Source organism: Meles meles, chromosome 21 (genome assembly GCF_922984935.1).
Source record: "Meles meles chromosome 21, mMelMel3.1 paternal haplotype, whole genome shotgun sequence".
NCBI classification, from domain to species: Eukaryota; Metazoa; Chordata; class Mammalia; order Carnivora; family Mustelidae; genus Meles; species Meles meles.
Genome location: NC_060086.1, coordinates 18,175,167 through 18,200,314, shown reverse-complemented (window position 1 = coordinate 18,200,314; position 25,148 = coordinate 18,175,167). Strand labels below are relative to the sequence as shown.

Here is a 25,148-nt window from a genome sequence, read left to right as displayed (position 1 = left end):
TAATTTCTCCAGAAAGGGCTTTAATATCTCCAGAGAGGGTTTCTCTAATATCTTCCATGCCTTTTTGGAGCCTGACTAGAATGTTCAGAATCGTCATTCTGAACTCTTGATCTGACATATTACCAACGTCTGTGTTGATTAGGTCCCTAGGCTTCGGTACTGTCTCTTGTTCTTTTGTTTGTGGTGATTTTTTCTGCCTTGTCATTTTGTCCAGATAAGAGGTTATGAAGGAGCAAATAAACTACTAAAAGTGTGGCAAAGACCCCAGAAAAATGCGCTGTAACCAAATCAGAAGAGACCCCTAATTGTGGGGGGGAGAAAGGGGATAAAAACAGGTTCTGAAAGAAAAAAAAAGGAATAACAAAGAAAAAAATTTAAAAAATAAAAAAATATAAAAAAGAAAGAAAAAATATATATATTTAGATCAACTAGTCAAAAAACGTTAAAAAAGAGAAGGGTAAAAGTTTTAAAAAATTTAGCAGAAGAAGAGAAAAGAAAAAAGAAAAAAAAATTGAAGTAGCCGCAAGACTAAAGAATCATGGGGAGAAAGCCATGAGTTCTGTGCTTTGCTTTCTCCTCCTCTGGAATTGCTCTGCTGTCTTAGGAATTGAACCTGCTTTCTCCTTGATAGATGAACTTCGTCCTGGCTGGATATTTTGTTGATCTTCTGGGGGAGGGGCCTGTTGTAGTGACTCTCAAGTGTCTTTGCCTGAGGGGGGATTGCACCGCCCTTACCGCGGCCGGACTAAGTAATCGGCTCGGGTTCGCTTTTGGGAGCTTCTGTTCCCTGAACGCTTCCCGTAGAGTTCCGGAGGACGGGAATGAAAATGGCGGCCTCCTAGTCTCTGGCCCGGAGGAGCCGAGAGCCTGGGGCCCCACTCCTCAGTGCGCCCCCAGAGGACAGCACCCAATCACTCCCGTATCCCCAGCCTCTAGCCGCGCTCCGAGCTCACCCAGCCCGCGACCAGTTCAAGGTAACCCCGAGCTGAGAGTTCAGTCCTCGGCTCTGTCTCTGCAGCCGGCTTCTCCGTTCTAATACCTGCGAGCTCTCCGACACTCTGACACCCCCGATCCTTCTGTGACCCTGCGGGGCCTGGGGCCACGCTGACCCCGCGTGGGCTTCACCCTGGTTTAGCCTCTGGAGCAATGTCCCTCAGTGGAACAGACTTTCAAAAGTCCTGATTTTGTGCTCCGTTGCTCCGCCGCTTGCCGGGAGCCGGCCCCTCCCCCCGCGGTCTATCTTCCCGTCGTTTTAGATTCACTTCTCCGCCAGTCCTACCTTTCAGAAAGTGGTTGATTTTCTGTTTCTAGAGTTGCTGTTCTTCTTCTCTTCGCTCTCCCGTTGGATTTGTAGGTGTTTGCAATGTTTAGATAAGCTATCGAGCTGATCTCCTGCTACCTGATGTAGTCTCAGGCTGCTACTTCTCCGCCATCTTGACTCCTCAGTAGTGTAAGCATTTTAAGAAATCACCATTAGTGTTAGCTCTCAGCTTAATCAGGACGTAGTCTCCTGAATTCCTATAGTTTCTTCTCTTAGTCTGTAACATGTAACAGCTACCGATCAACTGGAAGCAAAATTCTTCAAACTTCTGGGAGTAGCAGTTGGTAAGTTTAGCAAGTCCTGCATACAAAATAAGCAAAATGCTTACATATCTGAGCTTTAGGATCAGAGAGATTGATTTGAATTTGGAATTCTAAAATTTATTGGGGGTATATTTTGTCCATATTTTTCTCAATTGCTATCATCACTACTGTTTTTGTTTTTGTTGTGATAAATCTCTCTGGTTGATTTTTTCCTGGCTGAGATGAAAAGGAAATGGTTGGTATCACTAAAAATGAGAGTTTTTTATTATTGCATACTGTATACCAGGCGCTACTACAAATGTTTATGTGTGCTAATTAATTTGATTTTGTTATGGTACTGCCTCAAACAGTAGTCAACTGTACAAAATGTATGATGCATGCTATGGATTCTATAATTGCAGCCCACGAAGAACCCCTCTTCCTAAAGCCAGCTGAGGGAGTCTGAGAACTCTTAATTACAGTTTGGACATTATAGAAGCTGTACAAAGCAGCATCTCCATTCAAAGTCGTCGAATAAAATGTGTATCAGCTTTCAGTGACCCTGCTGCTTTGCTAAGTCACATTCTTGGGAAAAGGCAGATGGCGTAAAAACAGACCAAGTGATAGGACTGCTATCTCCTTCAGAGGAAATGCCTTTAAGGCATGTAATATCAGCTGCTCATTGGACTGTTGAAGAAGTCCACCATCATGTTATCTTATCGATGCATTAGTATTAATTTGAAAATGTACTGCACTGTCCTGTTTTCCCCTGTTATATTTTTCTCTCTTCTGAGAAGATAGTTATTATAGTTATTAATGATCTCGGAAACCCCAGAATAGCCAGGATGGATGACAGCACAGACATCTGTACTTGAATGCCGTTGTTTTGACAATGTTGAGTTGGTGCTCTGTGTGAGTCTGAATGTCCTAGAGATTATCCATTTGCATTGTTAGGATTTGATCTCCCAGTTACTATACTTACTATAAGTGTTTAGTACTGTCATGCTGATAGCAAGAACTGATGGGCAAGCTTATGTCTCCCTCATAAGGACTCTATTCAGCTTACCTCCCTGACTATTTTTATGTAAGTGTTTCATATTTTAGAATCCCCTCTTAGTGACAAAGTATGTAACAAATTTCCAGCATATATAGTAAGGAGGATTAACAAATAAGAAAGAAAATTATTGCTCAGTTTGGCTATTGTGATAAAAATAATGATGGATTTGACCTATGTCCCCTACCTGGAAAATTCTAGGAATTTTACAGTTTGGCTCAATAGAGCAGAATCTTTACAGAAAGAAGCTTTATGAAATGACTCAACACATAGCACAAGTCCATCTCATAGTAAATGGGGACTTTTTACACAATTGAATTCATCAGTCTAAGAAAGTTTTAAAACTATGTACCGATAGTATTGAAAGAGAATAAAATGTGATACTGAGCTCTCAGTAGTCATGCTTAGTTAGATAACTAAAACGCTTGATATATCTTTACAGTTTAATGATAAACAGTTTATAGTCCTTAAACTATACCATATGGTTATTGAACAAATACCTATGAATCCAAGTGATAGTCCTGGTGATACTAACTTCTTCATTGAAAAAATTTTGTCTAAACCATAAGTGACTCTTCATCTCACAAAACAAACTGCCGGTTGCTGGGGGGAGGGGGGGTTAGGAGAGAGGGAGGGGCGTTATGGACATTGGAGAGGGTATGTGCTATGGTGAGTGCTGTGAAGTGTGTAAACCTGGCGATTCACAGACCTGTACCCCTGGGCATAAAAATACATTATATGTTTATAAAAAATAAGAAATCAAAAATTAAAAAAAAAATTGACTAAAATACACTTTAATGAGAGAAGTGTTCTTCCTGTAGTAATATTAGCCATAGGACACTTGAAAACAAGTCACTGACAAAACCATTCCCAAAAGAAAGAAAAGTGTGTTCTGAATTTCACCAATATTTAAAAATGGAGTTAGGGGCGCCTGGGTGGCACAGTGGGTTAAAGCCTCTGTCTTCAGCTCGGGTCATGATCCCAGGGTCCTGGGATCGAGCCCCACATCAGGCTCTCTGCTCAGCGGGGAGCCTGCTTCCTCCTCTCTCTCTATCTGCCTCTCTGCCTGCTTGTAATCTGTCTGTCAAATAATAAATAAAATGGAGTTAGAAACAAGTCTCAGTATTCATTTCCTAATGTTTTTGTTTTAGATAAAACTTATAACTTTTTTTTTTTTGGTCATTTAAGTCTCAGTAATCCATGTCTTTTGTTTGTTATTGTCAGAGTTTACATCTTACTTCTCCTCTTGCTGGTTGTATACACAAGATATACACAAGGAGGTCGAATTTTATACATTAACCTTTAGTAGAAAGGTCTCAAAGAAGTGGTTGAATATTTCTGGTCAGGACAAAATAATTAAGACTCATCTCCTCAGTTAAATACAACTGTAAGGCCTGGAAAGAACACAAGAGAAACCCAAAGGAGAAGTTTGTCGTGGCGTTACCTGAGGACTGGAAGAGCGCCACCACAGAAAGCGACAGCCCAGGGTTGGCATTTCCCAATCTCCAATCCAACAACAGAATGTAGCCCAGATGAGCAGACTCACTTCTCCAGTGGGTCAAATGGGAGTTCTGTTGACCATATCAGGAAAGTTTGGCAGAACCAGCATGGTAGAATCTACCAAATCCGTCTGCCATCAGCAAATACAATAAATTAAAGGATAATAGTTTATTGCATTTCTGTAAGGGGATTATTCTGAGCTCCTGAGAAATACATAGGTGTCTGTTTCTTCATGAACAATCACTAGAGTTTTTTTAGTTTCCTTTGGTGGTGTCACGTTTCCATGATAATCATTATCCTTGTGGCACTGTGTTGGTATCTGCACACTGGAGGATGAGGTACTTCTTCCAGTTATTTATAGGCTGGCTTTTGTAGGCAAAGCCCTTCACCTGTCAGCCCATGCAGAGTCTGGTGGTATCCACAGGAGGACTTGCTGTTGGAGTCCTAAGGCAGGTGGATCTGGTGCCTGCGTCCGCAGGTGGATGGGCCTGATGCCCAGCACGTAGAAGCAGCCTGGAGTCTCGATCAGTGAGGTGAGCCTGGCCCCAGAGTCTGTTGTGATGGACCTGGGACCTAGATTCTCTGCCCACAGACGTCAACCAGTCCCTATGGACAGATAGGGTGAGCCTGGATTCTGGGTCCTCAGGATTCCAGTGGGAGCGTTGGTACACAGGAGCTGAGGGAGCCACAGGCACTTAAGTGGACCCAGTGACTGGGTTTCCAGGGACTCAGTGAGAGCCTGGTGCTGAGGAAGCTGCCTGAGGATGAAGGGGCCATCTGGGGGTGCTGGAACTTGTTAGTGACCTGCTAAGCTGTGGGCCTGCCTTCAGGGGCTCTCTGGGAGCCTGGGCCTGAGGAAGCCATCAAAGCCAAGGGCCTGGGTTCTCAGGCGCTGGCAGAGAGCCCGGTGCTGAGGAAGCCGCCTGGAGCCCATACAGTGTTGGGCCTGCCTTTATGGCATGCTCTGGGAGCCTGAGCTGAGGAAGTCACCTGAAGCCACAGGAGCCCCCTGGAGTAGCTGGAGCTGCGAGACCTGGGTTTGCAAAAGCCGGTCGGGAGCTTGCTGCCTTGCGACCCTCCTGGAGCCCCAGACACAAAGCAGAGCCCAGTGAGAGCTGGTGTCCAAGATACCTGACATAAGGCTGGGGGGGGGTGGCGGGGGACATTCCTGCGGTGTTGCCTAAAGGCGCAGAGAGAGCCAGAAAGAGGTGTCCAGGTCACACCATGCTGCGGGAGCCCCATGAGCAAGGGGCTTGGTAGGTGGCAGACACCTAGGGACTGGTATTGGGGCGACCGGCTTTGGGGTCCGCGTGCAGTCAGCACTTCACTGTCCTCCCTTGAGTGCGTGGGGCTTCCAGGTCTTGGAGAAGCCGTGAGAGGGTGTGAATCTTTCCTTCTCTCAGTGTGCCCTTTGTTATTTCTGCTCTTCTCCCAGGTACTGCAATCCCTCACCTGGAATCCTTGGCTCCTATGAAGTTATTTTATGCGCAGTTGTTCGAATTATGTTTCCGAAGGGAGGATGAGAGCTGGAAATTCCTATGCTATAATTTTGATCCATTTATGTTTTAGTCTATTTTTATTTCTAAGGACATTTTCAATTTTATCAGCGTTATGTTGAATACTAGTCATCTATTATTTAGTACAGATTTGCTCTAGTTTTATATCCCCTGTTTCATTTTTCACTTCCCTCATTTTCACCAAAACTTGTTTCTTCATCAGTCTGTGAAAACTTTAAGAATTCTGTTGGGTTATTTAAAGTGCCTTTTTGCTTGGTTGTTTGCTTGGTTGCTTGTTGCTTGTCTTTTTAGTTAATTCGAGTTTTTAGCCTTATTGTATTCTGTCCACTTTCTTTGGATTTATTTTGTTTTTCTTTCCTCAATTTAAAATGTGCTACTTGATTTTAACCCCTTAATTTGGTTCACCCCCTTAATTTGGTGCAACCCCTACTTGCAAACCCTGGTCATCTTCTCAGTAACTGTGAATTTCAGCGACAGCTATCCGGTTCATTAGTCTAACTCTAAACCAGTTTATCTGCATTCTCCCTGCTCCATCCCCCAAACCCATGGTGCAGTATGAAAGCCTGGGCATCGTCTTTGAATGGAATACAAAAAAATATTAACAGATAAAATGTTTGTCTTTTTCTTCCATATGCTGAAGGCTTTGTTCTAAGTGTAGTTTGTTTTTTTTTTTAATATATTAAGGATAAGTGTTTAAAATTATCAGTTATATTTTGTGCAACTACTGATATGATTTTTTAATTGATTTATGATTATAATCAATTAAGTATTAAACTACAGGCTGTTAGTTTCCTGAAAAAGATGTTGTTTGAATGTGTTGTATTCTTTAAGTCAGAATGGTAATATTTCTTCCTCTTCATTTGTAAGGGAGACAAGTTGCTGAATTACATTGGGTAGGTAGATTCATATCATGATAAAGATGACAGTGAGACAAGGGTGAGAGATGATATTTTTATATTACTAAGTCACTTTTTTCTACGTAATTTTCTTAGTAATTAAAATAATTTCTATAAGAAATAACCTCATATTATACAGATTTATCTCTATCTTTCAAATATGCAACATCTTTCAGAGCTGTGTTTTATTCTGATTTTTCACATCTTGTTGGTATTTGTTTTTTGTTTTTTGTTTTTGTTTTTTTTTGTTCTCTGAAATGAAACACCATCCCTGTTTCTAAGACCAGTACACTAAAGCCAGACTCTTGGTGGTGGTCTGCCTTGGGTCAAGTTTCAGTATGGGTTCAGTCAAGTGTCCAGAAGGCAACAGCACTAGATTAAATTGTGTAGGCCTAAGAGGAATGAAATCCATTTACCTTGCTTGCTAATTTATATACAGTAACACTGTGTTTGCCCATTGGAAAAGATAGCTATTATTTTTTACAATTCCTACATAGCACTGTCTTCTTACTAACGTGCACCTATGGGCTGGGTTCTCTAGAGTGAAGCCTTAACTTGTTTGAACAAAGTGTCCATCAGCAATAGCAGTACCTATCAGTGAGGCAAGGATGAAGAGCTAGGTTGGGATTTGGGGATATGTCAGTATTTATAACGTAATAACAGATTTTTCTCTCTTCTCATAATTAAAGGGTAAAAGAAAGACTATCCCAGAAAAATAAGAAAGGGGAACTCTTAGACAAATACTTATATATATATTTTCACCATAGCGCATATTCTGGTTTGTATTTGCATTTCTTTGCAAATCTTATTAAACTGTATTTTATATTTATTCCATAACTTTATTATGTTGAAACCACATAAGAATATTTGGTTAGTATTATCAGTTCACTTACTTGATTTAGTGCTTCTAAGTCTTCTCTCTTTCTGGTGATCCTTCTGTTTGTTCATACTTACTAAGAGAGGGCTGTGTTTATTCAGTATTGATTGCTGACATGGATGCTTTTCGAAGATTGAGTCATTACTATTCAAATTTTTCTGGCTCAGAAAAGAAAATGAGAAGGGGAAAGTGCATGTTGCCATGGATACACTTTTTTCACAGTTAGAGCTAGATGCAGCCTGGTTAAAATTTAAAGCCCTAAATATTTTGCCTATAATGATCTTTTTCATGTATATTGTTGCAACAGAGGACAGTACCCTGTGTATTTTTTTAAAGATTTATTTATTTTAGAGAGAGAGAGAGAGAAAGAGCATGGGGGATTTAGGGGGAGGAGGGAGAGAGAAACCTAAGCCTACTTTGCACAGAGGCAGAGCCCATCCCAGGGCTCAATATCACGACCCTGAGACCATGACCTGAGCCAAAACCAAGAGTTGGACACTTAACTGGCTATTACCCAGGTGCCCCAGGACAGTACCCTATTTATTAAGAGGGATGAATATAGTCATTTAAAGTTACAGTAGTGTCACTTTCTATATTATACTATCCTTAGCAAGTGCAGCTAGAAATTAAAATCATGGTAAGACCCAGTACAGCTGAGATTTCTTCTCATCTAATGATATTAAAGCTAGGCTTTGCCAACATCTTTTGTGTTTCTGAAACAAACTGGTATATTCTTCTGGGGTCATTGATTATTTATTCCTTAGTTCATTCATTCCATACATATGTTTAGCTCCTTTGATATATTCCAGGTAGTATTTTAGGAAATGAATATAGAAGAGTACAACAACAACAACAACAAAAAACACCCATGAATGTAGAATCCCACTGTCTGGTTGTAGAAAGAATTAAACATGTGTCATCAAACCAGCTAGCTTATCTAATAAAATTGTGAAAAGAATTATAAGAATAAGTTGTTAAATAATAGCTACAATGGGAGTCATCAAGGCAGTTTTTTTTTTCATTACATATTAAATTTCCATTCCTAGAAATAAGGTTAGTAAGAGTATTCCCCCTAAATTCTCTCCCAAAGACCAAGTCTTCATAAACAGACTTCATGCAAAGGATTTATGAATAAGATATAAGACATGAATAACGTCAGTTATTCTGAAAATCATAAAAGGAAGAAAGGGTAGAAAGCTTAGCCAAAAGAGAAGTTCAATTACCCTAGTCAAGAATAATGGTGAAGGGAATTGAAATTATTTTGATAGCCTTAGAATTCTCAAGAAAACTGGCTTGTTACTTGTCCATTCAGAAGAAAAATTACTTCTCTGAATGTCTTGAGTTTATAACAGTTTCAGCACTACCAAGTAAATACTCTGTTATCTAAGGCTGTTTTAGGCAAATGTCGATTGAGTCTTTCAGATTATTTGGTTAGAGTCATTTTAATGGCCATTAAGCATGGCCAGACATTCAGGGGCTAGGCTAGCTAGGCTCAAGTAACTTAGCAATCCTCTACAAATATATCCCTAATTGTATCTGCTTTTTTCAACTTTCATCCACAGTTTTGGTGCCCAAATTCAAATTGCCTTGTTATAATTAGGTCGCTCAGTTTGGCTTTAGATTTAAGGCCTTCGACTATTTGGGGTCTTAGTAATTTGAAATGTTATTGAAGGGCTGGAGATACTAAAAAGGATTACTTCAGGAACTTCTACTAAGATTTCAGCTGTGTCCTTATGGATCAAAGGAATCAGTCTCCCAAAGAGACAAAAGAGAAAATATTTTAAGCAAAGGGGATAGTGAGTGAGAAGGTCCTGTGCACAAAACAATGTGGCACTCTTTCCTGCACTTTTCTTCCAAATGTGTCGTGTGAACTTAGTCTCTCAGCAACTGATTATTGTTGATTCCTCTTTACTTTTCTTCAGACTTGACATAGAATGGTACCCTGTATTTATGTTCTTCAAATGTTGCCATGAGAAATTTAAAGATGGAGAGTTAAATAGTTGTTTTTACGTACACATAATACTTGTTTACATTTCTAGATAGTGGCAGAATTACCTCTCCTAATGTTAGGCTGTACAGGCAATCAAAGATCATATAACCTTCCCTTTTCTTCTAAGAATAGCTCAGCACCAGGCCATGGGACTATTATTGGTCTTTTGTGTTCACAGTGATAAATAAAGGGGTTTAAAGTTCTGAAACTACAGAAATGGCCCTTTTCTGTCAGAGTATAGGCTAGAAGCTGGAAATGGTCAGATTAATCTCCTGCTTGCTTCTCTAGGCCTCACAAAGGTCAACTTTCCCCAAGGCAGTTTGTTTTTCTTGAACTGATCCTTTATCACTATCAGAATGGAAAGTGGATGTGGGCGTATTTAAAAGGAACTAAAAATGTTGCTTTTAAAATCTTTGCTGTACTATAAGACCTTTAGTTGGCAACCAAGGGCAAATTAAGACTTCCACTTGGTAGAAGTCAAATTACAAGGCAATTAACTTTCTATTTTTTATTTTTTTATAAACATATTAGCCCCAGGGGTACAGGTCTGTGAATCGCCAGGTTTACACACTTCACAGCATTCACCATAGCACATACCCTCCCCAGTGTCTATAACCCCACCATCCTGTCCCTACCCCCTTCCCCATGGCAACCCTCAGTTTGTTTTGTGAGATTAAGAGTCTCCTACAGTTTGTCTCCCTCCCGGTCCCATCTTGTTTCATTTATTCTTTTCCTATACCCCAAACTCCCCACGTTGCATCTCCACTTCCTCATATCAGGGAGATCATATGATAGTTGTATTTCTCCAATTGACTTATTTCGCTAAGCGTAATACCCTCTAGTTCCATCCACGTTGTCACAAATTGCAAGATTTCATTTCTTTTGATGGCTGCATAGTATTCCATTGTGTATATATACCACATCTTCTTTACCCATTCATCTGTTGATGGACATCTAGGTTCTTTCCATAGTTTGGCCATTGTGGACATTGCTGCTGTAAACATTCGGGTGCACGTGCCCCTTCGGATCACTACGTTTGTATCTTTAGGGTAAATACCCAGTAGTGCAATTGCTGGGTCATAGGTTAGTTCTATTTTCAACCTTTTGAGGAACCTCCATGCTGTTTTCCAGAGTGGTTGCACCAGCTTGCATTCCCACCAACAGTGTAGGAGGGTTCCCCTTTCTCCACATCCTCACCAGCATCTGTCATTTCCTGACTAACTAATTTTAGCCATTCAGACTGGTGTGAGGTAGTGTCTCATTGTGGCTTTGATTTGTATTTCCCTGATGCCGAGTGATGTGGAGCAGTTTTTCATGTGTCTGTTAGCCATCTGGGTGTCTTCTTTGCAGAAATGTCTGTTCATGTCCTCTGCCCATTTCTCGGTTGGCTTATTTGTCAATTGACTTGGTTTTTAGATCTAAGCACTGAGGATTCTGTCTTGATATAAATGAGCACCTTAAACCATAAATTGTTTTTTTCAGAAGGATTCTGTCTTGATATAAATGAGCACCTTAAAGCATAAATTTTTTTTTTTTTTTCAGAACGGTACTGAAAAATAAACTATTATAAAATTGTCAGCAGCTGACAACCAGAGAACTGATTCTGTAATGTAGTGAAAAACTAAAAAGATCAAAATCACATTTCTGCCTTTTAACAGGCCTTTGGCTGTTGCACAGAACCTGCTATAGCATCGTAGAAGGGAAGGAGGAAGTAGAGGTCATAAGGCCCACTTTACACTGTTGGGGAAAAGGATGTGCCTATTCTTAGTCTGCTGTGACTCTTAAGAACAGAGACTTAAAGATGTACTAGCCGTGCTCTGAGAGAATTAATCAGAAGAATTCAGACAAATCATCGTGCTATGTGTAGAGCAGTTTGACTTCTAATAATTACAGATTTTTTGTTTGCCTAACTCTTTATTCAGATGCACAAAACAACACATATTCTCTAGTTTACCCTTATAAATGGATTCAGAAGAATTAATTATCCATCAGACTTTCATACATTTTTTCTTAGTTTAGCTTATTTGGTCATTGTGTCCCCTGACTCTATCGGATGCCATAGAATAATGTTTTTTTAATATATTTCTGTATATTCATATGTATTCCAGTATTCCGATTGTCCTCACTTGGTTTTAGATCTTTGACTGTAATTCTAATCGTGATTCATGGCAATTATGTAAGAGAGTATTTTTTTTAATTTGTTTATTTGTTTATTTACAGCATAACAGTGTTCATTGTTTTGGCATCACACCCAGTGCTCCATGCAGTAAGTGCCCTCCCTATTACCCACCACCTGGTTCCTCAACCGCCCACCCCCCCACCCCTTCAAAACCCTCTGGTTGTTTTTCAGAGTCCATAGTCTCTCATGGTTCATCTCCCCTTCCAGTTTCCCTCAACTCCCTCTGCTCTCCATCTCCCCATGTCCTCCATGTTATTTGTTATGCTCCACAAATAAGGGAGACCATATGATACTTGACTCTCTCTGCTTGACTTATTTCGCTCAGCATCATCTCTTCCAGTCCCGTCCATGTTGCTACAAACGTTGGGTATTCATCCTTTCTGGTGGAGGCATAATACTCCATTGTGTATACTTGCCACATCTTCCTTCCTAATCAATTCTGTTTAGTCATCCATGGCTTTCTCCAACCTAGCTATTGCCTGGATAATTGTTAGTCTGAATTCCTTTTCTGACATATTGTCTATGTCGATAGCCATTAGCTCTGTTGCAGAAGGCCCATCCTCTGTATTTTTCTTCTGTTGGGTATTCCTTCTCCTAGTCATTTTGGAAAGAGATGACTGAACAGATGCAGCTGGACTTATCGATTGTGGTGCAGTCAATGTGCACCCTGGAACGCTTCTGTGCAATCAGGATTCCCCACCCAAATGAGAGAAAAAAGAAAAGAAAAAGAAATAGAGAAGAAGAAAGAAAAAAAGGGAGAAAGAAAAAAGGAAAAAAAAGAGAGAGAGAGAGAGAGAGATAGGAAAAAAAGGGAAGATAAAAGAGAAGGCTCAGCCCAAATGGGCCACAAGGTAAGATTTATGAAGTATACAAACGAAAACGGACAAACAAAAAGATTGAAAAAAGTATATGACAAGAGAAAAATATATATATATAAGCAAAAAAAGGGAAGAACCTCATCAGAAAGAACCCCAAGTATAAGATTTATATATTATCAGGACAAACACAAATTCACAGAAACCCTGACAGAAGGAAAAATTGGGACAGTGGTTATAAATTCTCAGTGTGGTGAGGAAGGTTATTTTGATTCTTCTGAAGGTATCTTGATGTTTTTGTTAAGGGACTCAACTTTCCTAAGTTACAGGGGGATTAGAAACTGGTTTGCCTATAGGGGTAGCATTGATTGGGGAAAGGGGATTACCTTGAAGTTTAACTCTATATGTATAGTAGAAAATAAAAATTAAAAAAGAATAAACTAGACTAAACTAAGTTAAAATTAAAAAAGAATTAAAAAAATAGAAAAGCAAAAGAAAAACACGGGTGTATGTATCAAAAAGTTCAGGTTAGAAGGTTATTAAAGAATTTGATGTACTGGACATCTCAGTGTGGTGGTAAATAGGTTAAAAAATTACCTGTGTGTATAAAGAAAAAAAGAACCGGAATATTGGTAAAGAGTTAAAAATAAAAGTTGTATTTATGAAGTAGTGGTGGTTGTTCTCTTGTAGTCTTTTTTTTTTTCTTCCTTCCTGGTTGGTTTTCTGGGGGAGGGGCGTGCCACGTGGGTTTTCAGACAATGATGTTCCCTGAGTTAGGTCCTCCCGCTCCCCTCAAGGGGGTGAGCTCTGAGGAAACTGTTTTTTTCAGCCTTTTGTTCTCTGGGGGTTTTTATGTTCTTTCATCTGCTTTCTCTCGCCTTGACAGCTTTTGATGGTTTTTGGAGGTTTAGAGGAGAGCAAACTGCACCCCGACCTCCATCTCAGAGAGAAGCCCCAGAATGTTTTGGAAAAGCTGCTGGCTGAGTCAGTTCTGATTCACTGTCCCTGGGGATGCAGGAGCTCCTCTTTGTACCCAAAACCGGGGCAGCGGTGGCTGTCTAGGCAGCTCCAGACCGCCAGAGAGGTTCCGAGCAGAGATCGCACACTGAGATTTTCCCGCTGTCCTGGGCTGGGAATGTCTGGTTTTTCTGGCTGCCAGAGCTCCAGGCTAGCACCTATGAGCACGTATCCCAAGGGAGGGTGTGGGACACGCGCATTTCAGGATTGCCATCTGGCCAGGCTCCCAGCCCCTCACGGGAGCCAGACCCCACTCGTTCTCGGGCGCACTGGCATTCAGGTGCACTGGTGGCTCAGGGACGGAGACCTGATTTCTCCGCCGCACTCTCTCTGGCTCCACGCCAGGGGAGGCTGTCCTGGGTCCGGGGACTTAGGTCCCTGACCCTAACCACCCAGGTTCCCACTATTACCCCCCGCGATCCTTTGCTCTTTGTTTTTTGAGTGCTTTCAACCAGACTCCAAGTTAATGCTGGTCCCCAGACGCAGAGCACTCTCGCATTGGGGTATTATTTTCCAATCGGACAGAAAAGTGAAATAACTGTGGCCAGTGGCAAGTGTTTTGAGAAATCAGAGCAGAATGTGGAAGCACAGAGTGCCGAGAACCTCTTTCTAGACAGTGTTAGGGTACACCTTTGCCTTTTTGGGCAGCGTGCACGCTCCTTTCTTTGGGGGCAAGGGTTAGTTACTTCTGTGGGTTATTTCTGTAACCTCTGCCATTTAGCTCCTTGGGTTGGGGACACTTTAAGGGTGGAATCTTTGTGTACAGGCTAGTCAACTTTTCCTTAGTTGCCTGCCATATCCTGAGGCCAGGCCAGCTAACTTGTCAGTGTATCCTGTCAGTTGCTGGGATGGGAGGTTGGAGTGCATTCCTCGTGTGGCATACGCTTCTCCTGTGCTTCTGTCAATGCTGAAGGAATTTCAGGATTAATCAAAACTATTTTGGTAAAAGGCAGCTGCTTGAGAAGTTGTAAGCACTAACTCAGTTCAGCAGAACTTCAGGTCCTAGTGGTCGGGCTAAATGAAGCATGCTGCAGTCTTCTGGCTCTCATTTTCTCTCTGGCTCTGTCACACAGCCTTTTTGTGGCATCTTCCTCCGCATGGTTCCCTCCTTCCTTTTTAGGTAAGGAGGGTTTTGTTTTTGTTTTTGTTTGTTTGTTTTTAAGGTTTATTTATTCTTTTAAAGATATTTGTTTATTTGAGAGAGTCTCCATGGCGGCAGGGGGAGGGCAGAGGGAGAGAGAGAGAGAGAATGTCAAGTACACTCTGCACTGAGCCAGGAGCCAGACTGAGGGCTCCATCCCAGGACCCTGAGATCATGACCTGAGCCAGAGTCAGGGTTGGATGCTTAACCCACTGAACCCTGAAGATGGGCTCCTGAAAATATGTTCCGGAAAGTGGGCCGAGAATATGTAGTGTAATGCCACCGACTGTACTGTTTGTCACTTGATTCATTCAGAAAATTACACAATTCTTGGAAAGAACATGGCATGCCTCATTAAGATCAGTAGTCAGGGGTAGCAGAGAGTTTGTGAATGACTGCCCCACCCCCACCCCCTAGGGCAGTGGTGTCTAGCCAGGGTCTGCTGGAGCACGTGTAATTAGGCCTTTGGTCTCTGTGTGGTAACGTGTGGATTCTGCTTTCCAGGGTAGGCATTGCTGTCTTTATTTTGTCAGCACAGTTCTCTCCTGCCTCAGGGCCCTGGGAAGGGGCTTCGGACTGGGGTATGGGGAGGCCAGGACTTTAGGAGAGGCTGCTCCAAAGCTCCTGGTGGCAGAAGAGCAGAAGGGAACAGGGGAACTGGGTGAAAGAAAGAGGCCCGCTGGCTCCCAGGGCACTCCAAGCCTGGAGGCAGAGCAAGCAGCGCTGGCAGTTGCAAGCCCCAGTGCAGTTGCAAGTTCTGCAAAGTGCACGGAACTGCTTCCCTGGGGGCAGATTCAGGGCTCGATCTGGCTACAACCCCTTAAGGCGGACTTGCAGGGTCGGGAGCCCATCTCCGCTTGCCCAGCTCACTCGCTCCCCCTCTCCAGGCTGCCAGGTAACCAGCAGTTCTGTGCCCCCAGCGAGCACGCCCTCCCTGGCATGCACACCGACAGCCCTCCCTCCCCCCTACCCCTCATCAGTCACTTGGCGGAGTTGGCATAGGTGGGAGCTGGTCTCTGGGCACTGGCAGTGGCAGAGGCGCAAGCAGCCGCAGCGGCAGTGGTAGCTAGTGGCCCAGCGGCAGAGGTTTGGCTGAGGACGGCTGAAGTGAAGGGAGAGGGGCAGGACCACAACGACTCCCCAGATCGCGTTTCTCCTCCAAGTGGCACCGGTTTTGGCTTTAGAGGGGTTTGTGGGGTACAGCCCATCCATGACCAGGGGCGACAAGAAGAGCCCGACAGGTACCTGTTCAGAGCTGAAGGGGTGGAAGGGGATGGAGGGCTGGGGGCAGGTGGGGGCCACCCGGGGCATGGGGGAGGCCCATGCTGCTAAGATGGAGATTCTGGGGCTGGGGGAGGCTGGGGGGTTGGTGGCGGCGGGTGGAGTCGCTCCTGCTAGGGGCCAGGGCTGGGGCTGTTCCCACCTCAGCACTGGTGGCTCCTCCTCAGCAGCCCTCCGTGGCTGGGTGGCTCAGTCAGTTAAGCATCTGCCTTTAAGGGGCATCATGATCTCAGGGTCCTGAGACTGAGCCCTGCATCCATCTCCCTGGATGGGGTATGGGAGGCCAGGACTTTAGGAGAGGCTGCTCCAAAGCTCCTGGTGGCAGAAGAGCAGAGGGTGCTTCTCCCTCTCCCTCTGTGTCTGCCCACGACTTGTGCTCACTGTCTCTCAAATAAGAAAATCTTTTTTAGAAAGTAAATATAGTTTATTTAGCATAATGTTTAGAAAAATAAGTTCAATCTTTAAGAAAAAATGATGATAGTGATAGGTATAAAAATCAGTTTAAACTAGCTTCACGGTTTATATGACTGATCCTGATGAATCTTGGCTTCCATGCCCTGAGGAATGAAGCCGTGCTGTCCCCACATCACAGAGAAAGACACGGAGGGTAAGAGAGGTGCAGTAATTTTCCAGGCAAAGAGTAGAAATTGGAAGAATGGAAACTGGTCCTGTTCTCCAGAGCCCAGAGGCTCAATTGTCAGCTTGTTTTTTTTTTCCATTTCTTTAATAAACATTTACTTTTTAGACTATGAACCAGTGCTACATTCTGTCACTCCAGGATTCTCCCCAGAACCCATCAGAGAGGGCTCTGGGGCCAGATTCTCCCTCCCTGTTCCAGGGGCCCCGGGTGACTCCTTCTGTCTGTTCAACAACCAGGACACAGAGGTCTTGGGGGGGACCCTTCCTTGGCCATGGGTGTCCGCCTCTGCCTGGCTTTCCCATGCCCTGCTGGAGGGTGAGGTCAGGGTCACGGGTAGTGAGGTGGCTGGGGAAGGAGGAAGAGGCTGAGGGTATCCCAGCCTAGTGATTCCACTTACCTGCCAGACCATTCTTCCCAGCTCCATCCAGCATCCCATTGATCTGTTGCTGCTGCTGCTGCTGCTTCCAGATCCCCGCCAGCACCAGCAGAGGTGAGGGAGGGATCTGCCCTGTGGGGACCCAGGAATCTTCTAAGATGCCTCCAGCCCTTTCCACGGCTGCCCAATCCCCCATTCCTTCCAGGGAGCCCCGGATCTCTGTTCCCCAGTCCTGTAGGATCCCTCACTCGCTCACCTTTCCCAGGGTCCAGGAATCTCGCAGTCTCGCCAGGGGCCCAGAGCTCTCCCCCCAGTTCATGGGGTCTTCCTGCCATCTGGAGCCCGAGAGCTGATGTGGGCAAAGGGCAGGGCATAGCACAGGCCTGAAACAGGAGGGACCTGTGGTTGTCACCCGGGCTGCCATCAAGAGCTGTGAGACATGAGGCACTGGATCTCCGAAGACAATTCAGCCCGTGGAGATGATGACACCAAGGTCTATGTGTTCTCAACATGTGGCTTCTTCTTGTCCTCTGCACAGTTATGGACACAGGCATGGACACTCTCAGTTTACTGAAGGAAACGAGCACTGGGCCAAACAGCAGGTAAGCAGGACAGCTGGGTCTCAAACTCTAGGCTCCTGGCTTGTCTCCAGGGGCTACAAAGGGTTTCATAGTGTTGTGCCCGAGTCTTCACGTCTGAGAGAGCACCAAGGAGCCAGCACCGATGCAATCGCATGAGGGTTTGACAAGCTTAAGCTTGGGCCCAAGTATACCCGATGCAGCGGAGTAGGGACTTGGACCCTGAACCAGATTACAGTCAGAGTTTTTAAAGGCAGAGTAGGGGTGGACTCAGCGGTGGGTGAGGACAAAGGGGGTGTTCAGAAGGGCTACCAGGGTAAAGAAGACTGTCAGGATATTGGAGCCTTGGTTATTATCAAGCTAAGGCTGTTTTTCCTGCAAATGAGGCACTAACATGAGGACAGTTGGGAGTTTGCTAGTGGAATGTCACATTCCTCCTATCAAGCGTCCTTGTTAGTGAAATTTAGCACTGGGACATTTGTGAACCGAGGGAGACTCCTGTCTTGTAGGATTGTGATTTCTACAAGTTAACTCTTTGTTCACACATACTACCAAGGGGAGAGGAGTGGGTGGAGGGGGAGGTGCAAGGTGCCAGTTTTTGCTTTGTCAAGATGGCTGTACTTATTTCAGGGTTAGACTCGTGGTGGGTACAGCCTTGGTTTTCTTGGCCTCCACAATAGATAGGAGACTGACTCTGGCTTTGGGGACACCTCAACTCCATGACTGATGATCTCACCTGTTTGAGGCCCCCAAACTCTGTTCCCTGCTTCTTTCCCTGCTCCCAATTCCAGTTCTAATCAAGGTGAATCTGGCCATCTTTCATGGAAGTCCCTGGTCCCCCTTACAGGCTGGGCCTCTCTCCTGTTCACTTTTGGGCTAGTCTGACTCCACTGCTTCCATAGCTGGTCTCTCCTTCCACAACCAGGGCAGCCCAACTCTGGGGCTCTTGAGGTGGACAGCAGCATCTAAGCAGAATTTTATACTTTGTGTTGTTATCCTTGTTTTGTTGCTGGCATGTTTTTTATGGTTTCCTTATATGTATGTTTAGATGTTCTCCTAACTGAGGGTGGTGGGAGTGGAAGTGGGTGGGAAGGATGGGGTGGCTGGGGGATGGACATTGGGGAGGGTATGTGCTTTGGTGAGTGCTTGAGTTGTCTGAGACTGATGAATCACGGACCTCTACCCCTGAGACAAAAAATACATTATATGTTAATTAGAAAAAAAAGTTGTTGTTCTATTTAAGCAATACTAGAATGGTTCCTGTTTACAAGAAATTTACATAATGATAAAGTGGTGCTTTGTAGAGTACTGATATTCAGCTGTCTTGGGCCAGAAGGAGTTGAGGAAACATTGTGAGAGTCCTAGGGAGACACAATTTAGGAAGTTCAGCTCAGGACAGGGCCAAGGAGAGATGATAACAAGGGGTTTGTCTAGTCTCCTGGGCCCCTGGCCCTGCCCACCTGCTTGGCTGTCCCCACCCAGCACATCTGGAGCTGCCAGCTCTCTGGGTGTTGTCCTGGATCCGCCAGGGGAGAAGCTGGTGAAAGTCTTCTCTTAAAATGCTCTCGTTCCTGGAGGTCTCAGGAGATGCCATGAGAGTCTGATTGGATTGTTTCCCTGTGAGGTTCGTCATGTAAAGCCGAAGCTAGTGGGTAGGAGGGTCACAAAGAGAAGTGACACATCTACGCTGTTGGAGGTGTTCAAATGTCTCGGCCAATTAGGGATGGTTTTGAGACCATGCAGTCTTCTCACACTAATACCGGAGGATATTCCAGCCCAGAAGACATATTTGTTTACAGTTGTATCATACTCATATCATTCAGTTCCAATGTTGCTCTTTTTCTTTTCTATTTCCTTTTTTTTTAAAGATTTTATTTACTTATTTGACACAGAGAGACAGATCACAAATAGGCAGAGAGGCAGGCAGAGAGAGAGGCAGAAGCAAGCTCCCTGCTGAGCAGAGTGCGATGCGGGACTTGATCCCTGGACCCTGAGATCATGACCTGAGCTGAAGGCAGAGGCTTTAACCCACGGATCCACCCAGGCACCCCTCTTTTCTATTTCTTTACTCCTGTTCCATTGATAGAGGTACTTCTCAATTTCTAAACATATGGGAATTTCTAGGTCACTTTTTAGCAGTGATTTCTAGCACATTATATTACCACAACATGCTTTTTTGTTGTCTGTGATTTCATGCTTCTGAAAAAAATTGAAATTTCCCTTATGGCTAAAGTAAATTGGGCGCATTTTTATAACGGTCTCATAACGGTCTCCTATGTGCCTAAAGTCAGTCAATGTGGATGTGGACAGATGTATGGAGACATCTATGGGATTCAGATGGTTTGCCATCAAGATCTACATCTTGTGGGTGTTCCGTCTGCATTGAGTTGCTGAGAAAGGGCTGGAACCTCCTATTCTGATTGTGTATTTTCTTTTTGTTGCAGTTTAGTCCTCCTTTGCTTTCTACGTTGTTCAGCCAGTGGCTCTCAGAAAGGAGTTTGGAAAGGAAGGAGAGAGAGCACAGAAGAGGGAACAGGGACCTGGGTTGGAGGGAGCAAACAAGAAGGATGGCCAAAGTTCCAGAGAGGACCTGTTGTTGGGATGGCACGTGGTGGGTTATCACGTGGGAAGGGGCTTTGTACCAACGAGGTCACCTGTGGCATCCATGTTGAGCTACTAGGGGCAAAGGCAGCTGATTGGTGGAGAGATTAGAATGGTTCTAGGTTGCTAAGGAAACGTTCAAACCCGGGAAGGCTTGGTGGAGGATGGATCCTCCACACCAACTGCTCCTGAGAGTTCACTTTGCCTGCTAATGTGTCCTACAGACCTTGTGCTTTACTAACCTGCTGACCTCCTAACCTTTGTGAACCTTGCTCCTTCGCCTCAAGTACTTAATTTGACCCTGACCCCTTCTCCTGACCAACACCTTCCCCATCCTACCCGCTTTTTCCTCCCTATTCCCATCCCTAATTCCCAACCTATCCCCTCCCCATCCCTCCCTCCCCTACGCCCCAGCTCCCATCCCTAATTCCCAACCTATCCCCTCCCCACCCCTCCCTCCCCTACCCCCCCCCAGCCATCTTCACCTCCTCCCTGGGCCCACAGTGCCCCTTCAAAGGACCAGGGCATGATGGTGCAAAGGCTGCTCTTCTGGCTCCTCTTGCTCCAGTGTCCCTGTTCCCCAAACACAAATGTGAGTAACTGTGACACTTCACTGGTGTCTTCCTTCTTCTTCTTCGTCTTATTCTCCTTCTTCTTCTTCTTTTTTTCTTTTTGGATATTTGAGAAATAGAGAAATTTACTTGATTTATTTATTTGAGGAATAGAGAAAAAGGACACAGGTGTAGGGGGAAGAGCAGAGAGGGTGGGAAAGAGAATCCCAAACCAGCTGTGCAGTGAGTGCAGAGCCCTAGGAGGGGCTTAACCTCAGGACCATGAGAACATGACTTGGCCCAAACCAAGACTTGGTCACTTAACTGACTGAGCTATTTGGGTGCCCATGAGCTGCTAGTGGTGTCTTCCTTCTTACTGGGTTCTTTCACACGGTGGTTAAATAACAGCTTTTTCATGGGGTTCTTGATGGTAACTTCAGAAGAACGACAGTTCTTCCTGACAACTAGACCCCACAGGGCTGGTTTCTGGGTCAACCTGAAGGGGTTGTGGCCACAGCCATTTGCATCAAGTTTTGGGTCCTGTCTGTGCTCCTTGGTCCAAGAAGAGCAGCTTTGGTAGGATGGAAACCTGTAGACACCAGGTTTATAGTGTCAAGAGGAAGAATTTGTGAAGATAGGAAAAGCCATTGAGCTCTTTGTCCTAAATAGGGGGTTTGTGTGATATGTACATCATATCACTTTAAAACTGTCTTTGAAAATGTCAGGAACTCTAATTTAATAGGAGCTAGGGGTATTAGATTGGTCCCTGGAAGCCCAGTGAAGATCCTGCCGCAAGCCTGGTAAATTCAGGGTCCATCTTCTGTCTAGTTGGTTTTCCTGTCAGCGCATTGTTTCTATTTGTGAAGTTTGGCAGCCCTGGGTATCTCAAGCATTGGTGTTGGGACTAGAGTGTTAAAAAGTGAAATGTCCTTTGTGCTCTGTGCTTCTTGGTTTGTTGACTTTTAGCAACTTCTGAATCAGCCCTTTCCTTCTGATCTTGGAGGCTGTCCCCAAGGACCATGTGTCCCACCAGGTCCATGGAGACCTGAGAATCCCAGAAGACACTAAGTGACCGCATCCTGCTGGGATATATGTCACCGGAAAATCACTAGGAGTGACATGATCAGGAAGTGAATGAGTTGTTGTCCTTTCTTTGACCAAGTATGTGCAGAGTGTCGATTTTCCCAAAATAAGAAAGTTCTGGATGTCTTTAGGATTGTCTAAATATAAAGAAATATGTGGTTCCCTGCATGAATATTTCACTCTATCAAGAAAAATTAAAACCTGTACCCCCGTGAGAAAGAGAGAGTCAGCCAACAGTTAGGGAACACCCCTGGATACAAGTAGACTTCTTTAGTTCCGCTTGCTCCAGATTATGAAAGAGGGGTCCAGCAGTGTCAGTAGTCAAGAAGGAACCTGGTATTGGGGCAGGCCCATCCCACATGAAGTCCTCTAGTCAAAATAGACTTCATTCTGTTTGTCTTCAGAAGAGGGAATTTCTTGGTCATCTTGATTGGAATCATTCCCCTCTACCTAGGCTGCATCTCATGGATCAGTTCACCTTTCTCACCCTACCCCATCTCTGAACTCTTGCCTGAACAAACTGGTCTTGCATTTCCCACCTCCACCTGCTCATGGCCACTGTCAGAGAACCTAGTGTTTTTGGCCCCACTGGCTGTCATCTAGTTAAGAGTCAGCTACTGGTATCAGCTTCCAGACAGCTGCCAGATATACTGAGTGCCCACAAGTGGGTACGTTTTACATTCGTGACCAGACGGCCTCTGTCTTTTGTGCATTTGATCCCCATGATCAATCACTGTGCTGACAGCTACTGCTCTCTTTCAGACAGTGGCTATTCAAAGAGAGTGTACGTTTCCCACCAGCACACATTTTCCTGACCTCAGCTGTGAGGCCTGAAGAGGAAAATGTTACAGATTTCAGGAGCTCCTTTCTAGAGAGGTGTGTTTGCACAAAATTCAAGCTTGGTGGGAATTAGTATGAATTGCATTGTGAATGTGTTTTCTCCTGAAATGCTTCTAAATGTAGTTTTTGTAAAATGATGTGTTTCTTGCCTTGGTGTTCATGTCCAGGAATTTTGTATTCTTAAAATTCACAGGCACCTGGGTGGTTCAGGCAGTTAAGTGTCTGCCTTAGATTGGGTCATGATCCCAGGAGAGCCCTCGGATTGAGCCCTGATTGGGCTCCCTACTCAGCTGTCAGTCTGCTGCTCAGTCTCCCTCTGTCCTTCCGGCTCTCTCTTTCAAATAAATAAATATATTTGTTAATATTTTCTCTCTTTAGAAAGCTAAATTTTATAGTTGCTATTGCATGATTTAAATACAGTAGTAAGAAATAGGAACATGAATTCCTTCCATTGGCTTTTTGAAGATACTAACCTTCACAGATAACCTTAGAACATACATGATCGCCTGATTATGCAAATCCTTGTGTCCTTCAGAAATCTGACATCTTAGACTGTGATTCAGAATCAAAGTGAACATTGAAAGAAAACATCAATGTTTTCAGAAACTAAGCAATAACTCTAATTTATTTTTATTGGACAATTATCGCATATTGTATTAACAAGCATCCTCCTGTCTCTCTCACTTATGTCCTAATCTATAAACTTCTGTCCATATAACATGCTCATTTGTAACTCTAGTACATTATATTCATGATTTCTCTCATTCTCCCATAAATTTTGGGTGTAGTTTTGGAAATGTTCCAAAGGAGTTTATCCAAGTCCTTCATGGCTGTCCAATAGAAGTCACTGACTTCTTACCTATTCTAAGTTTACTTTGACTTGTCTGTTTGATGTTGGCTTATAAATTCTCAAGTTCTGTTAGCTATAGAAAAAAAATTGCAGTGTGCTTGTAGGTAAAATAAAATCTCTTAAGATTTGTCTATTAGATTTTGCCTACAGCTTCAGTGTGTTATAATGTATATGTGATCACAACATCTTTTCAAAGAATACTGTTTGTTGATATTGGACATAGGTAAGCAACAAGGAAGCCATCACCATGGTAAGATGATAAACACACTCATCACTGCCAAAAGTTTGCCCCAGCTCCTTGGAAATCCCTCTGTGTTCCTTCTCCTCTAGGAGGAGACAGTTGAGAGGTATGCTTACCTCCTGGAGGCTGGTTGAGGGTTTGTAGAGTTGATTCTTTGTGACAGATAAACAGTAAATGTCTTTGAGATTCCTCATTGTCTCAAATGGTATTTCAGCTTGTCCTTTCCTTGCCTGACCATTTCCTTCTTGGCCCTCATGAGATTGAAGTTCTGTGGAAGCTTCTCATTTTAACTGCCTCCTTGGGAACTTGTGCCTTTCTCATTTGCCTCTGGAGAACCGTCCTCACTGTAAGTATATTAATATACCTTCTGTACTTTCATTCATAAATAAGCAGAAAATTTTATAGTCACTGAACATTTTTTTATTTTTTTATAAACATATAATGTATTTTTATCCCCAGGGGTACAGGTCTGTGAATCGCCAGGTTTACACCCTTCAAAGCACTCACCATAGCCCATACCCTCCCCAGTGACCATAATCCCACCCCCCTAGTCCCTGGACATTTCTATGTCCATTCAGTACTACAAATTTCCCTCTAATAAGTCAATTTTGATTATCACCAGATTGATGTAGTTTTAAATTTCTATTGAAGTGACTTCTTGATCCATATGTTCTTTTTTTTTTTTTAAGTTTAAGGATAATTGGCAAACAGTATAATGTGAGTTTCAGGTGTACAACATGACTCAGCAATTCTGTACAATTCTCAGTGTTCATGCCAGAAGTGAACTCTTATTCCCCTTCACCTCTTTCAGCCTTCCCTCTACCCAACTGTCCTCCCACCCATGTCTTCTTTAGTAGTGTGCTGGTGAATCTCCATTTTTGGTCATTCCCAGTTATCTTTCTGTTCTGGATCTCTCGTTTGACTCATCTGTGGTCTGAGAACATAGTTCCTGTGGTTTCGATTCCTTTGGTGGTTCACATGTGTTGTATGGCCCAGAATATGGGCTCTCTCGGTGACTGTTCCATGTGAGCTTGAGAAGAATGTCTATACCTGGTTGTTGAATGAAGTATTCTGCCGATGTTAGTGGATGCAGTGGATGGGTGATGCTGGTCAGTTCACCTGCGTTCTCATGGAACTTCTGTATTCTGGGTCTGTCAATGACTGATAAGAGGGTTTTGAATTCTCCAGCTGTAGGAATGGATTCATCTGTTCCTACCAGCAATATTTTCTGTTTCTGCTTCATGTGCTCTGATACTCTGTTGTTGATGCATGCACATTACAAATTGTTGTGTCTTTTTGGAGAAGTGACCCCTTCCTCATTGAAATAATGCCCGTCATTATTCCTGGCGGCTTTCCTTACTCTGTGGTGTGTTTTGAAGGATCATTTCACTGGCCACAGGTTTCTAGTTCCATGTTCCTTTAAACACTATAAACATTTCATCATTCTTGATGGCATGGTTTCTGGAAAGAAGTGTGATGTTCTTACCCTTCTTCCTCTGGAGTAAGGTGTTACTACTGCTCCCCTCTCCCCCTTCCCCCACCCATTCCCAACCCCTGC

At 43.8% G+C, this 25,148-nt stretch overlaps 1 protein-coding gene across 1 annotated transcript in view; it reads left to right on the top strand.

Annotated features, from left to right (window-relative positions):
- The window catches only part of LOC123933489 (transport and Golgi organization protein 1 homolog), a 121,749-nt gene that overhangs the window by 71,991 nt on the left and 24,610 nt on the right, over positions 1–25,148 (top strand). The window contains exons 3-4 of the mRNA XM_045992717.1: positions 17,385–17,448; positions 23,805–23,936. Of these exons, the coding sequence (XP_045848673.1) occupies positions 17,385–17,448; positions 23,805–23,936 (196 nt within the window). The remainder of the gene's footprint in view (positions 1–17,384; positions 17,449–23,804; positions 23,937–25,148) is intronic.